Below are 15395 nucleotides of genomic sequence, written 5' to 3'. Positions count from 1 at the left end.
CTTAAGCTGCATTAAGCTGATTATTTTAAGTAGATAACCGAGCGCGGAAGTGATACTTTAAACCCTTAATTAATATGCAATTTCAGGCAGCAGGAGCCGTTTTGGGTTGAGTTTTGAGTTAATATTTTTTTAGAATATATGAGACATTGGGTGTTTTCGTCGATAAAGAATTAGATGTCARTAAAGTATTATCTGAAACTAGAGCTTTAGCTGAATAATGGGAGCATAAGRTAAGATTGATAAGCGGAATGCACCGCGACCTCAGGTCTATTGTAACCTCCCCTAAATCACAAAGACTCTCCTAGCCCCAGCATGTTGATAAAGTCCAAAGTACAGCTAGCGAAACGATGTAATTGAAAGCAGACTTTGACCACAAAAGATGATGATGATGTCAAATTATGTCATRGGCTTTGCTCTTGCGACGAAATTTAAAGGGTTACCACTTTCTGAAGCGTATGGCGTAAGTGATTTAACTTTTCATAACTTTACTGGCGATGGAAAAACAATAATAATAACGATAACCACTAATTTTGAATTACATATTTCAACAAAATTGGAGTTTTCGTTATAAAATGGTTATATATTGGTTTTTACTTACTATCTATCTGACAATGTTTTTCATTTCTTTGATGAGACGTTGTGTGGCGTTTTAGGTGACGATATGTAAAAATGAAACACATTCGATTCACCCATTTAGAGCAAAATGTTGCAAAATATAAGAAACAAACGTGTAAGTCAAGTATGTACATACATACTCATAGAAAATGTACAGCCTTTATGCATTTCTCTTTCATTTCCAAATATGCCAGCCTGTCACATGCAATATTAGCCGTTATTTATCACAAACGCCCAACGCGCCTTTGAAGGTCTACACTCTTGTCTGACCAAAGCGCAAACTTACAAGATTGCGTTGCAAAAACCAAAAACAAATATWTTCATAAAATTTATGCCATGTTGTCGTCACTTAAGCGCTTGCGAATTAATCAAACGAAAATAAATATAAAACAACAAAAAAAAAATAAAAAATAAATTGTACGCCCACCACAAGAGAGAAGAAATTTAGCTAATTTCTGTTACATGCGACAAATTTTGCGTATTTTTTTTTTTTTCTTTTACTTTGATATTTTTCGCTTGCTTGCTTAAGTGTGTAGTTATGGGCCGATTTCGAGGGCTCATTGTCTTGCGSGCTAACAGAGGCTGCAACGCTTGTACTAACTAGCGTCTACATATGCCTGTATAAAGGTAAGTCTGTATGTTTTCGTCATTTTATTAATTATGATTGGCAGCATAATGTTCATGTATTTTGCGACTAATACAAACTCAATATACATACATGCATCTACACTCGTACATGCATATTTAAGTATGTGATTTTCAATAACAGCTACAGCATTCATCAATATGTGCGCGACCGAAGATGATTAATTATAATGGATAATTATCGAATCGTTAGGAGGTTGACGACTAGGTGAAAAGCTGATTATTGACTGTGAACATAAATAAATTGGTGGATCTAGCCTTGGCAATTAATAATTACCATACTATACGCTCCAATTAAAGAATCGCAAATAGGTAGGCTTGCTTATGTAAGGAATGGCGCATCAAGGCAAGAAACTTCAACACAATTTTAACGGCTGTATTGCTGTAATTTTATTATGATTTACTCTTAAAGATCTCTACGAGATGGGATACGCAAAAGAAACGTTACTATTGGATTCTAAACAGTTAAAATAGAGAGAACTAAGAAATATACATCTTCAATCTTAAAAAAGTCAAAAAGCCAACGTCCGTTTTGAGCAAAAACGGTTCGGCGGAAGCACCCCATCCGCCGCTAGGCATACAAAGGACGAGAAGATTGATTAGTAATGCTCACTCAAGTAATATGTCGTACCCGCCAAAAGATTGCTGAACCAATGATTTATGCCGATTGAACAACCACTTTGTGCATATGACACCTTAGACTACTATAAACTCAAATAACATAGCTTGGTGAAGGTTAGAAAAATTAAGCCAATAATTTTTCTACATTCTTGCTAGTTTTAATGAAGTGTGGATCGACAGTGCTCAACGACATGTGACTCTTAACTGTATTGAAATGCCAATTCACTAAATAATAAATTACATTTTAGTTGTACAGGATTTAACGGTACTTTAGTTGACCTCAACAACACGCTGAGCTTAAGTCTCGTAACGGCGATTAGTTTCACCTCGTCACATATCTAAGTACATAGCAGCGACTGTTGACGCCGACAGCGACAGCAGCTGGCATTAACTGGATTTCCTCTTTGAGCTGCATTTTGCTTTGAAATTTTCTATGGTTTTAAGTTTTTTTATTTTTTTATTTTTTTTTTGCAGAAACGAAGCAAATCCCGCCATGCACATGCATTTAGTTAAGCATATAAGAATGTGCATAATTTTAATTGCAAATAAATAAACGATAACGTTAACTATTCGCCTGTTATAACGCTTATTAATAATGTCAGCACCGAACAGCGCAGCACGGAGCAACTTAACAACGATAACAACAACACATTGCCAATGAAATCTCACAAGCACATGCTTTGTTCAAGCGTGTTTGTACAAGTGTGTGTGTGTGTGTACGTGTGACTAATTAATATGCAAATCGCATGCAAGCAAATAAAATTGTTTACACACACACATGCATACATGATGTAAAGAGATTTTTCCGCTATATAACTTATCACATATTTACATATAAGTATATGGGCGCCTTTGTGTTACAGACCTTCAACACTGTAAATCGAATAAATCAAGAACACTTGCCACAGCTGATATAGTTMATTTTCCAAGCTTTAATTTATTTTYAAATCAGCGCGCCCACATACATAAACGCAGATACAACTGCAGCAGTGCAAGCTTGCACTATACGGGCATATATGTATGCATGTAGATATGTACACACATATGTATAAAGATAAGTAAGTATATATAAATATATACGAGTACATAAGTGCATATAGTAAGCTTGAAGGTAGAACAGTGCATATGGCGGCGCAATAATATTTCTCATTTTTATTTAAGTGCAAAAATATTTTCTTAATTATATTAGGCGTTTTTTACAACACCCCACTTGCAAAAAATACCAGGTAGCATAAAAGCAAAACAGCAACCCACGCTACACAAGAACTGTGGACAGGAAGCGCGAGTGGCATTTCACTTCAAAAAAAAAAAAAAATGCTGTAAAAATGTTGAATGAAACAAGTACAACAACAGCAATAAAATACCAATAGCCAATATACTCTTCGGAATCCTTCGATCTCACAACCTTGCTCAAATAAACTGRCTTAATTGAATAGCGGTAGTGTTGTACAAAATCAACCAAATAACTTTATATTATTTTCCGGCTTTCATATGAAAATTTTTGTTGAAACAACAGCCTTTTGTTAAATGGCAAAAATCAAATTAAAGTACGAAATTATTTTTATTGTGCAATAAAGAAGAATTGAATCTGATGTGACTAMAAACTAAAAGAGAAATGTCATAAACTCTTGTAGTAAAGTAAAWTTAATTTTAAAATCCACAAATATTYATTAAATTAAGACAAAATTGTTTCACAGACTGAAAAAATGTTAAATGAGTTTTAGGCCTAKAGCTCTGCAGATTATTTCTGACGTATAGATATACATAGGGACACAAAAACTCCCGGAAATTGTATTTAGATTCGCCGCGTAATTGCCATTTCATAAATATGTATTTTACTACGTTGATAGAATTGTTCTTAATTAATTTGCAAAATATGAGTGCGATTTGCCTACAAGTTTATTTACAACAGCTTGCTTATGTCGGTACACCTCAGCAGTGTGCTGCGATTTTTACAAAGGATTAAAATTTCGAACAAAAAATATGTCTCCAATTTCGTATTTTTAATCAAATTTCGTGTGTGGAATCGTTAAGAATGTTGGCTAAGCCTTTTCCAAAAGTGATTCAAAAACAAAAGCCTACGTGTACAAAGCCTTCAAAGGCGTGCCTCGTTCTGAACGCTCCCAATTGATGAAAAGACAAAAAAAGTAAAGAAAACGGTGCTTGAAAAAAGTCAGGCAAGTATTAGAGCGATGGCAAGAGAGCTCGACATCTCTCGCGAGTCCGTTCGAATGATTTTGGTGGATATTTTGGGTATGTAACGCATTCTTGCTCGACTCATTCCGACAAAGCTGAATTTGTTTCAAAAAGAGTACGATTGTGAACAAATTAGCAAATRCAGAACATTTTTTGATTGTTATTCTCATTTTGTGGTACAAAAGCAACAAAAATAAGGCATGCTCAAAATGCTGCTGACCGGTGTAATGATTTGCAAATAAAGGTTTCATGATGATTAACGCCTATAAAAGCAGCTTTGSCGCACAGTTAACTATAAAATAAGGAATTAAAGTAAAAAAATAGTTAAACAAAGCACTTTTTCCGGTTTTTTATTAAAAAAAAAAAAAATCATAAAGAAGCGTTTTAAAATATCTAAGTTTTAAATAAATAATTTTATAATAAATTAAAATTGAATTTTATACTCCTGTATTCCAAGTATTTTTTTTTTTAATTTTCCAGCTTTGATTCTTAATAAATATGAACCAAAATGGACCAAAATTTAAGGAGCCCAAGCCTGCGCAACCGATTTAAGAGGTTAGGGGTGGTCAGAATTTTCAAAAAATTATTTTTTTTTTGCTTTTTCGTTAAGTGTAATATCTTAAAAATATTCTCTGAATTTGTTATTCGTGAATTTGTTATTTGTGAAACTTTAAACTCGTTTTTCTCAAAACTATGTTCTTTGAACTGGTGACAACTGTGACGCRAAAGCCGCTCAGTGGGATTTAATGAAATTTATACAGCTTTAAGAATACTTAATAAACTCGGGACTGATTGAAGGATTTTTTTTTTTTTAATTTCAATAACTGTTGATTTTTTCCCAAAAATTTAGACAAAAATTTCATGAGGCCGCAAAAAAAAAATCCTTCGATCAGGTCCAGGATAATCTATTTATAAAACTTTTTTTTTGTCCGATTGATTTTAGATGAATCTCCAAGGACTTATGGTTGTCACCGTAAGTACATTTTTGCGGAACTGTGTCAACACAAACAACTATAACTTTGGAAATTAATTTTTTTTTTTTTTAATCTTCGTGGCTTCAAGTCAACACATTTTATAATAATGCCATAAAAAAAAATACTGAAAATTCTCATTTTTTCGTGCCTTTGACTACCCCTAACCCCTTAAAGGAGCTATATTCCGGTGGCTCTATAATATGACCTTAAAGCGAGAAGGCCAAGAAAATGTGTTCTCCAAATGCAAAAATTAGCGCGGCAAGCCACTTTTTTGCACGAGAATATCGAAATTGTACTCTCGAACATTAAAAAAGGGTTATAATCATTGATGAGTCGAAAATAAATTTAAATCAGTGCAATTAAATCCAGTATGTTCGGTCACTTCACACAAGAGGAATTGCACCYAAGTACTGTGACAACCAGAAACCAATTTCCAGCGAGTCACATGGTTTGGGGTGGAATTTGCTAYTATGGTTGCAGTGAATTGACATTTATAAATGGTTCCTTAATTGTTTCTGGATACATTGACATTATTAAGCACTTTTTAAAGGCAGCAATGGATGTCTTGTTTCCTATAATCATCGCCTCAAACATTACAGAATGACAAAAAATRTGCCATAAGTATTCTATTTGTTATAATCATCCTTCTTTTCTCTTTCAAATAAATAATACAAAATATATTATTAAAATAGCTTATATTTAAGTGAACGGATATTTGGAGCGAGGCGCTATAAAAATTCTGGAATGACCAGGAAATACCCCAGATTTAAATACCATCGAGAATTGCTGGGTCATTTAGAGAAAACAAGGAAAAATCCTCAGACTTAAGTAGAGTTAAGATTAACCATAAATGAAGCTTGTAATACGACATAAAAAATGATTATTGTTCGTATTTATAGTATTCATTTGCCCGAAAGGATTACGGCTGTTTTGGAAGCTCGAGGAGGSCATCTAAAGTACTAAACAAAATACTAACTTTTAATTTTAATGTTTATTTTTAGTTCAGAAGAATGAAAAAATTCACGAAATTCCAAATTCCAAGAAATTAATTAATATTAARTCTATATTTCTTATCTGATTAAAGGCAAAGTTATTACTTTAATAAAATTTTGATATGGAAATATTTGTTAAAGTAAAAAATCCAAAAAATTCCTTAAAATTGTATATGAAACAAAATATCGCTATAAATCACTCTTCCATTGTAGAAAACACATTTGAAGTCCAAAAATTATAACTTTTTTTCTTTCGTTTTGAGGTTAGTTCAARAAATACAAAAAACGAGACGTGTGGAGGCACATGCACACGAACCCATACATATGCTCTGCGCCAATACGTTAATTGTMATTAATATCTTTCGATGAAATTAGCAAATGCGAGACGACACACAAAGTCGCGTTGTAAATTTGCGACCAAAAGAAAATATTTAATGCAGAAAAWTTAAAACAAAAACTCAATTTATTCATGTTGCCTTATGTACCAAGATACAAATCGAGTTCATTATCTGCAAGGTTGCTCTACTTTCACAGGCAAAGCGGCATAAATACCAAAATACGCTGAAGCAATAAGAAAAACAACAGCAATAAATCCAAAAAATATGCAATAAACTTTTAATAAATTTTTGCGCGTAGCTGTGAGAACGGTTATAAAAAATTGTAAAGCTTATGAAATGAAAATCAAGATATATTTACATATGTATGTATATACTTGCTATATATATATTGTATATATATATAGAAGCAAGCAAACAAATTAAGGCGAACTGCAAGTAAATGTCGATAACAGGCATATGAATAGTACAAACAACAAAAAACAAAAAAAAACATAAAATAAAAAACAAAAAAAAAAAAAAATCATAAAAAGAAAGGCAAACAAATCACAAGCCATTCCTTATGTAAAATAGGGTATTTGGAGCACTCAAGACCGGCGCCCAAGACAACTAGGAAATAGACGAAACGTTGATTGGATTTAAAGTGACAGTAATAAATGGCAACAAATGCGCGCAGCCAAAACGTCAGTGCTACGAGTATTTTGGTTTGTCGCGCCAACGTCAACGCTCAAAGTCAGCACACAACAGCACGCGGCGTTGCGCATCGCTACGTTTAATTTACATTTTCATTTCATTTGTGTGCGCCTGTGTATTTATATGTATGTGTGTATGTGTGTGTGTGTTTTGCCTATTCGTCTGCTTATTTTCAATGGCACACAAAAAGCTTGAGCGCGTACGGCGGAAAAGTTGCCTCGTTTAAGYGTGTGTGTGTGCGCGCGCTGAGTAGTTGTTGGCAGCGTTTGCCATGCCGCATGACCATTCGTCACGCAGCGATTTCGTTGTTGTCGTTTGGGATTATCAACACTCTACTAGTTCATTTGCTTTTGTTTTCCCGAACGCTTGAGCACTTCCAACCAGCTGTTCTTCCACTGAGGCGCTTGTGTGTGTGTGTGTGTGGACTCAGGCGCAGCGTCGGAAAGGAAATTCATCAAATTTTGCTAGAACTTATTCGTACGCAATTTCGTGCAGTTGTTCGTTCCCTTAATATTGTYAAACTATTTTCGTTTCGAAATATTTTTAAAAATAAAATTTACTTAGGCRAATGTCGACGAAATTCCATAACTAGAGTGCGAAAAACATGTCGTTAAAATTGAGTCATTATTCTTAAGAAATCAACTCAAAGGCTTCTTTAATATGAAATCTATTAAATAGAATTAACCGTTACGCGATTTGTTGGCATAAAGTTGTATTTCGAGAGCGAAAAATGTTCTGGGTACTATCTTGTGTGAAAGGTCTTAAAAGAAGTCTAATGAGCTCATTCCARCTCCTTTATTGATTATACTGACCCAGACGGTTAGCAAAGATCGGACTGAACTAGTGAGCTATTATGACAAGGTCAATCTGGTCTATTCCGTGTTTGCCTGGACRCCTGGACTTGTGTGGCTTCAAAAAGAAAGAGAGCGATACATTCAATAGGTACAYTATAATCTTTGCCACCACTTTCAGTTAAATACTAACTCTCTCTGCACTGAGTTCCATTGGACTCATTTCACGGCTACATTTCATAAACTTAGCATGCGATATACATTCATATTCGATATAGAGTTTAGATTCGACACTAATGCTCGATCACGAAATGGAATTACCTGTGTTACGTTCCTTGAGCCACTTATTTGGCATCAGCGCAGAGGCTCCACTCAGTGGAGCAATCAACGCAACTACTTTTCATTTATCAAAACATTAGAGCGACAAACAACGACACAACCGTCAAACATCAACAGCAATAACATATAATATGTAAAGCTGTTGCTAACAACGAAGACGGCACGCCCCACCAACCCCCATGTCGTATACGCCCAACGCTAACTAAATTGTATGCAGCAAAGCCAAACAGCAAATCGTTAGCGTAATTAGTTTAATTGTGCTGGCAATTTGCGGATGTCAAGGAGAAGGCAGCAACTGGCAGAAGTGGCAAGCAAAGATACGGTCTACGAAATCGGGCGAAGCAAATATTTTTCTTGCTGGATATGTAGTGAGATGCCTTGAAGAGTAAATAGATTTTGTTAMTATTTATTATTAAATTTTGCTTATTTGTTATAACATACATATGTGTATGGGTGTAGGATTATATGTAAGTATTGAGGSCTTGCTAGGAATTCCATTTCAGTTGTTCGTATTCCCGAGAAACATGATTAGATACTACTCATTTATTTTCTTTACTGAGCTTTGTATAGTACCGAGATACATATACATATACATATGTATGTATATAATAGTGCATATATTTGTATACATATCTACATGAGATGAATATTTCTAAATGATTTTAATTTAGAGATTTCGGCACAATTTACTTTCGTTTACAGAGCTTTCTACTTTAAYACGAGAACGGTTTAATAGGTGAGTGATTTTGCTCTGCCATTGCTCTCAAACATTTTAAATGCAGTATTGCTGACTTTGAAATTTTAGTATATTTTCTCAAGAATAATTAGGAAATTGATAAGACAATGCCTTTACAGTACTGTAAATACATTATTCTAAGTTATATGTAAGGATATACTAGTCGAGGTCGCAGATAATCTCATGAAAAAATATTTCTCGAATTCCAATTAATAACAACTTTTGAGAATCACTTTTCTTCTGTTATAAACTTAAAACAAAACGACAAAAATCGCAGTTCTAACAAACCACTCTGAAAGTATAAAAAAAATCCGATTGCATAAACCGCCWTTAAATGAGTAATTGAAAAAATGAGCAATTTTTTGCATTCTAATCCGCGGCTTTTGTATATTTTAATTAAAATATTTCGTCAGAAGCACGTTTGTGCGCTCTCATTTTGTTTTCGTTGCGGACTTTAACTTTCGATCTCGATGCCGTGACGCGTGCACGCACACATACGCACATATAACTGATTTTATGCTTTTAACAGCGCGTTTTTGCGGTTTTCTCTTTTGCTGAACATACATACGGGCATACATGCATRCATATGTATRGAATATATACAAACGTACACGCATGCAAATCCACCAAAATATGTTAATTGTACGAAATTCAACCGCTGAAGCTAGAAACAAAGCTTAAATGAATACAAACGCGTGATTTTGAGCGAATTGATAATTCGTCAGCGGCGTTTTTACAACTTGATTTTGCTTTTTACTTATTACTATAAGTAATTTTTGTTGCTTTTTTATAATTTTTCGTCTTTTATGCTTGTGTAAGTTTGTATATGCACGCATATATTTCGATTTTATTGTTGCGGCAATAAAATTAGTGTGTTTAAATGTGCGCATGCGTAGAGATTTTTATCACTACGCGAGGGATTCGTCGAAGCACGCCAATGCACAGCCGTTGTTTAGCGTGTTTTTGCAGAGAAGACAAATACGCGCGGCGTATTTAAGCTTCTGTTCTTGTAGATTTGTTGATTTCACGAACGCTGATGGCCCTGTGCGAAACACACCAGCGTTAAGTCATGTCGATTAAGAATGTCAGCTTCGCCAGCAAGGAAGCAACTTTTAGCTWACAAGTACAAAATTCAGCACCCAAACACAGAGTATGTGCTTGATTTTATCATTTCATCGCCTAAAACCCTCACCTCAACATATGCCTAGTCAAATTTATCTTATATAATTATCAAATAAGACAAGTGACCTTGAAAAGTCCAAACAATGCTGCTGTTCGCTCCAATTTGTGAGACGCGTCGTTGTTATTGCTTTCTAACTAATTGAATATTTTTCAAGCCAGTGTCAACACAAAATAAATACAAACACTTAGTCATACACACATTAGTTTACACAAAAATATATATATGTGTATAAAGGGTGTTCCAATATTAAAGCAAGTTTTAAATCTGAAGCCATTTATGTAGTAAAATGTTGATAACCATAAAAAACTAATCGACAGCTGACAGTTTAGGTTTAGTAAAAGTGGAATTCTACACGATAGAACAACRTGTCTTCATTATTGAACAATATTTGAAAAATAATGAAAGCTCGCAGTTCGAAAATTTCATACAAAATGTGTTCCGACTAGTGCTTCAGTTTCGTCAACTTCGAAGATTAATTGAAATGGCGGCAAATTAGAATCTTGCGTTAATTTTGAGACACCCTGTACGTATAATATACACTCTATCTGTACCGTCAATCATTCAGAGAAGAGGCAATTAAGCTTAGAATTGGACCTTTGCATGAAATTGGCTAGCACACACACACTTAAACAAATGCCATTTAAATAATACATGAAACTGTAGATTTTATACTTATTCGACCTCTATTCAGCAYTCTATCCGTACGCAGACATRYCGATATAMRGGGTTTTCCAATAGGTATTGTATTCAGTAATGCTTCCAAATTCATCATGGATTGCGTATATAGCAAGAGCAATTTTTACMAATTATCCAATTTTATTATCAAAATAATCGTTCTTTAATTGCAACTTTTCATGCGTTTTTGCCGTTTTATGGAATTTTCACTTTCATCTGAGTGCTGCGGTAAATAAACAAAACCGTCGATTCTGATGCAAAGAAAATCCACAAATTATTCATGAACAACCATTGCATTCACCTACATTGACAGTTTGGTGTGGAAAAATTGTGACATTGCATGGACTCCAAGAAGTTGYGATTTAACGCCAATGAGCGACTTYTTGTAGKGTTATTTGAAGTCATTTGTCTTTAGCAATAAACCAGRCTGTTTCCAAGTTTTAAAAGTCAATATTAAACGTGCTATTCATGGAAAACGGCTTGAATTAGTGGAAAAAGTACTCGAAAATTGGGTCATCAAATTCGTTTCTGCAAACGAAGTCGWTAAGGCCATTTGAATGATGTTATATTCAGAAGGTAATTGTATCGATTGTACTATATTTCACATTAAATAAAAAACATTTAAATTACAATTAGTGTATTTTTTTCAAGAAATCATATCACACTTATTGGAAAACTCTCTATACGATGTTATGTAATTAAGGTAAATGAATGAACTTTGAAGCAACGCCATTCACTTCTTAATCTATTTATAGAGAAGTAAAAAAAATTATTTAGAGATCAAAAAACTACAAGCGAGCATACTCCAGTACTTATGTAATTAATTCCATGTATGATCACGTAAATAATTCCAAACTGAATCATACAAGGGAAGTAGTTTTAGGGAAGAAAAAATTTTATATTTGTTCAGTTATCTAAAGACTTTACTGATATTTTAATCTGAAACGCCCAATAAAAAATGACATCTGAGGCAAAAAGACAGCGTTGCTGGAACCCCCATGTGCAAAAATCCTCAAATTGAGATTTACTTTAATGTGCTTTACGAAACATTACTTGCAGAACCCTCTGCAATGATTACATAGTATATTTAAGCTCTGCATTTTCATTCAACATTTTTAGGAGGAACGACAGACACAGGGTTGACATTTCCACATTTCCACATTTAGAGTGTCAGCCAGTCCAGGAACTCGCCAACCGACCCAACGTCGTAAGCGCCACAGTCAGCCTCAACACCAGCCAAGCAAAGCAAGTCGAAAATAGCAACAATTTTATTAAGGAACAGCAAGTCGTATAAATGCTGGGAGGTCGGGTGAAGAATGATTTGCTTTAAGTGATACCAATTTGCATATTAAAATCGCGTCGAAGCGAGCGAATATAAATAAAAACAGAGCATAAAGAGTAGTAGCCGTAGCAGAGGGAAATGGTAGAATGGTATAAAATGGCAGAAGGTGCTTACTAGTGAGAGGAAAGCGCGCGAAGAGCTCCAACAAGGCGGTGGCAAGCAGTAAAATGACGAGTAACAGAAAGTGGTGGAAAAAGCAAAATGAAACGTAGAGCAGTGAACCGTGCTCAACACATGCCACATGCCGCACGCCACATGGCACTTGCTACTTGCTACTTGCCACAAGCCTTCACATGGCACACTCAAAGTAAGGTGGTTTTACGACTAGAATGTTTCGTGACATTTTCGGTGCTCTCAACGACGTTAGCCGCTGAGTTCGCACAGAAGCTTAACTTAGAGCGCGCATGTTTGGAAATTCGCACTGCTAAAATCGCTGGACCATGTAGTTAATTGTAGTTGAAATAAATGTAATGTTGATTTTTCCCCTATGGACCTATAAAATTTATGTAACAGCACCTCTGCTCCTTAGGCGGCAATTTACTTTTCTAAAGCTGTCGAACTTGCAATACCAGAACAGAACCATACACAGTTTTGTTTATGTCATCAAGACGACAAATCGGGGCTAGATAACCAGTTGTGGAACCGAAATTCCATATATTTGGCTCCAACTCATTTCGAAGACAATATTGCTTTATGAGAAATCTATTTAAAGTATAAACGAGGATTCGAGTTTTTTCTCTGGACAAGCTGGATTATAGATAATTTCTTGAATTTAAGATATAAGAATTTAGCTTCCGGAAAATAAAGAAGTTGTTGAATTGGTATTTGAAGAAAAGGGTCAAAATAAAACATTGCTGGTTTACAGAACTCAATTAAAAATATTAAGCTTATTAGAAGCGCAAATAAATATTTCAATATGAAGAATGTAAGATTCAATGAAATTGTTGAAATTGGAGGTTATGTGGAATGTGTACAAGTTTTAAATTCAAGCAAAGGTTAAGATTCCAGATGATGGTTATATACTCTTACACACAAGTTTACGTACAAGCACAAACATGCACATACTTCGTAGGTGGCTGGCACAATTGTAGCCAAGTGAGTTTGACATACACATGTACACGTCAAAACTTTGCGCTGAACAAAAGGTGAAAGAAAAAAGTGCAAAGCTGCAAATTTATTATGAATAAAGCTTAAATACTGAATAATTGAAAGAGTTGTCAAAAAGAAGTGTGCGTATGACTGTATGAAAGTACGAAGGTGCAAAAAGATGAAAGAATGTGTAATTATATAAGTACGTAAGTAGGTAAGTAAGCCGCTGTGCTTACCTTAGATTTGGAACCGCTGCTGCAGCGGCGGCCGCCTGTAACGGTGGTGGCACATTGTACGGGAATGGTAGTTTGGCGGCTAATGCGGGATTCTCGAAAAGCATCTTGACTGATTTGGCTGCTTACTGCTGCTGCTGTTAATTGAATGCTGTTGAATGAATAAAAACACTAAAGCGCAATATGATGCGATTATTTTATAATTATTTTTGCTTGACCCAGTGGATAATTTAATTTTATTATATTTATGAAATTTTTCTTCACTTAATTTGCACTGGGCGCGATTATTAAAATTTTCCTTCACTTAGCTCCACTTAATTACAATTTTTTTATGACTCAAACACTTTTTGTTGCTTTTTGCTATATATTTTTCTTATATATTTTAAATTTTTTTTTTTATTGGTAACTTAAGCTTAGTAGTAACTTAAGCACTTTCATTAAGTACTTGAGTTGGAAAAATGCTTTAGAATTTCATGCGTGAAAAAATTCTGTTTTATTTTGATTTAATGATTTTAAATACTTTTTTTCTTATTATTCTTCTTATTATTATATGAAAGTTGGGTTTTTTGAGTAAACCAAATAAATGTGTTACAAATTTGTTGTTTTTCACTTTATTTATTAACTGTTTTGTTGCTTACAGTTACACAAGTGAACTCGCTTGCTATTTTGTTCTTGAAAATTTTCCGATTTTACAGATATCAATTCGTATTTTTTTTGACATTCATTTAATTTGTATCTTCAGATAATTATTGCTAGCCCAGCTAGGATATTTCTTAAGTTTTACTTTTATTTTACTTTAAAAAATCTTTGCTTTTAAAAATTTTTGAAACTTCCATGGATTTTAATATATTTTATAAATATACTGATTTTACTATTATATATTTTTGTTTATGGAGCTGTCATAAATTCACTGTTCCCAATTTATAATATATGCAGACAATATTTGTTGTTGTTCCAGTAATTTAAATTATATATTTAATTTTAACAGTAGTTTTTTGAAATTATTTATTTTTTTTTATTATTAGTTGATGTGTTTTCACTGGATTTAATTGAAAATATTATTTTTTTATTTGTTATTTCACTTAACTTTGATTAATTTTTTTGTGGTTTGTAACACTTTAGTTGTTATTTATGGGTTATAATTTTTTTATATTTTTGTATATTCAAATTCCTTCTTYACTCTTCACTCATTTGTATATTTTTCACACACAGTTCGGAAATATTTTGCACAATGTTCTGTAATTTGTTGCTTATAGACTGGAAACTTTACTGCATTGGTGCTGGTGCTGGGGTGTGCTGGAATGAAGTAGAAAAGAATAATTTTATAATATAGCACATTAAAAGAAACTTTTTGTAATAAAAGTAGAAAACACAATAACAAATAAAATTTTAATATAAATAAATTGTGAAAAAATTAAGGAAATACCACTCTTTAAAATGTATGTACATATGTATGTATAGACAAAATATTTTTTATTTTTTTATTTTTATTTTTATTAAAGACAAAATATATAGTTTTGTTCTTGAATAAAAGCTGTCTCTTATACACATCTAGATGTGTATAAGAGACAGAGATAAATATTATAGGCATCTTTAAGTTTTAAAGAGTTTCCACTATTTTATTACAGCTTTTTTCAATTTACAGAATTAGTTAACGGTAGGGTATTTTTCAGATAAATAGTACTTTTCAATCTTGAAAGTAGATCTTAGAAATGTTCCCTATCATGAACTACGAAANTCATTAAAAAATATTTATATTAAATTAAATAAAAAATGTCAATATGCGATTTCCTCTCCTTTTAAACAACATTGATTCCTTACTATTTTTCTTAGTATTTATATAAATGCACCTGCGAAATTATAACAAACTTAGCTAATTGCCTCGAGCACAATGCTGGGCGTGAAGGCGGCTGTGGAGCGCCACGGGAAACGCTCA

At 33.5% G+C, this 15395-nt stretch overlaps 1 protein-coding gene across 2 annotated transcripts in view; it reads right to left on the bottom strand.

Annotated features, from left to right (window-relative positions):
- LOC108973457 (poly(U)-binding-splicing factor PUF60) overlaps positions 1 to 14317 on the bottom strand; it is a 231860-nt gene extending 217543 nt beyond the window's left edge. Inside the window, exon 1 of one of the 2 annotated variants that reach the window (XM_018940721.1) lies at positions 13463 to 14317. In XM_018940721.1, the coding sequence (XP_018796266.1) occupies positions 13463 to 13566 (104 nt within the window). In that variant the 5' untranslated portion in view covers positions 13567 to 14317. The remainder of the gene's footprint in view (positions 1 to 13462) is intronic. The other variant, XM_018940722.1, reaches the window with a different exon arrangement.
- Between the last annotated feature and the right edge of the window lie 1078 nt (positions 14318 to 15395).

Source organism: Bactrocera latifrons, unplaced genomic scaffold, assembly GCF_001853355.1.
Source record: "Bactrocera latifrons isolate USDA-ARS-PBARC rearing strain unplaced genomic scaffold, ASM185335v1 scaffold_48, whole genome shotgun sequence".
Classification (NCBI taxonomy): Eukaryota; Metazoa; Arthropoda; class Insecta; order Diptera; family Tephritidae; genus Bactrocera; species Bactrocera latifrons.
This window is presented reverse-complemented; position numbering and strand designations above follow the sequence as displayed.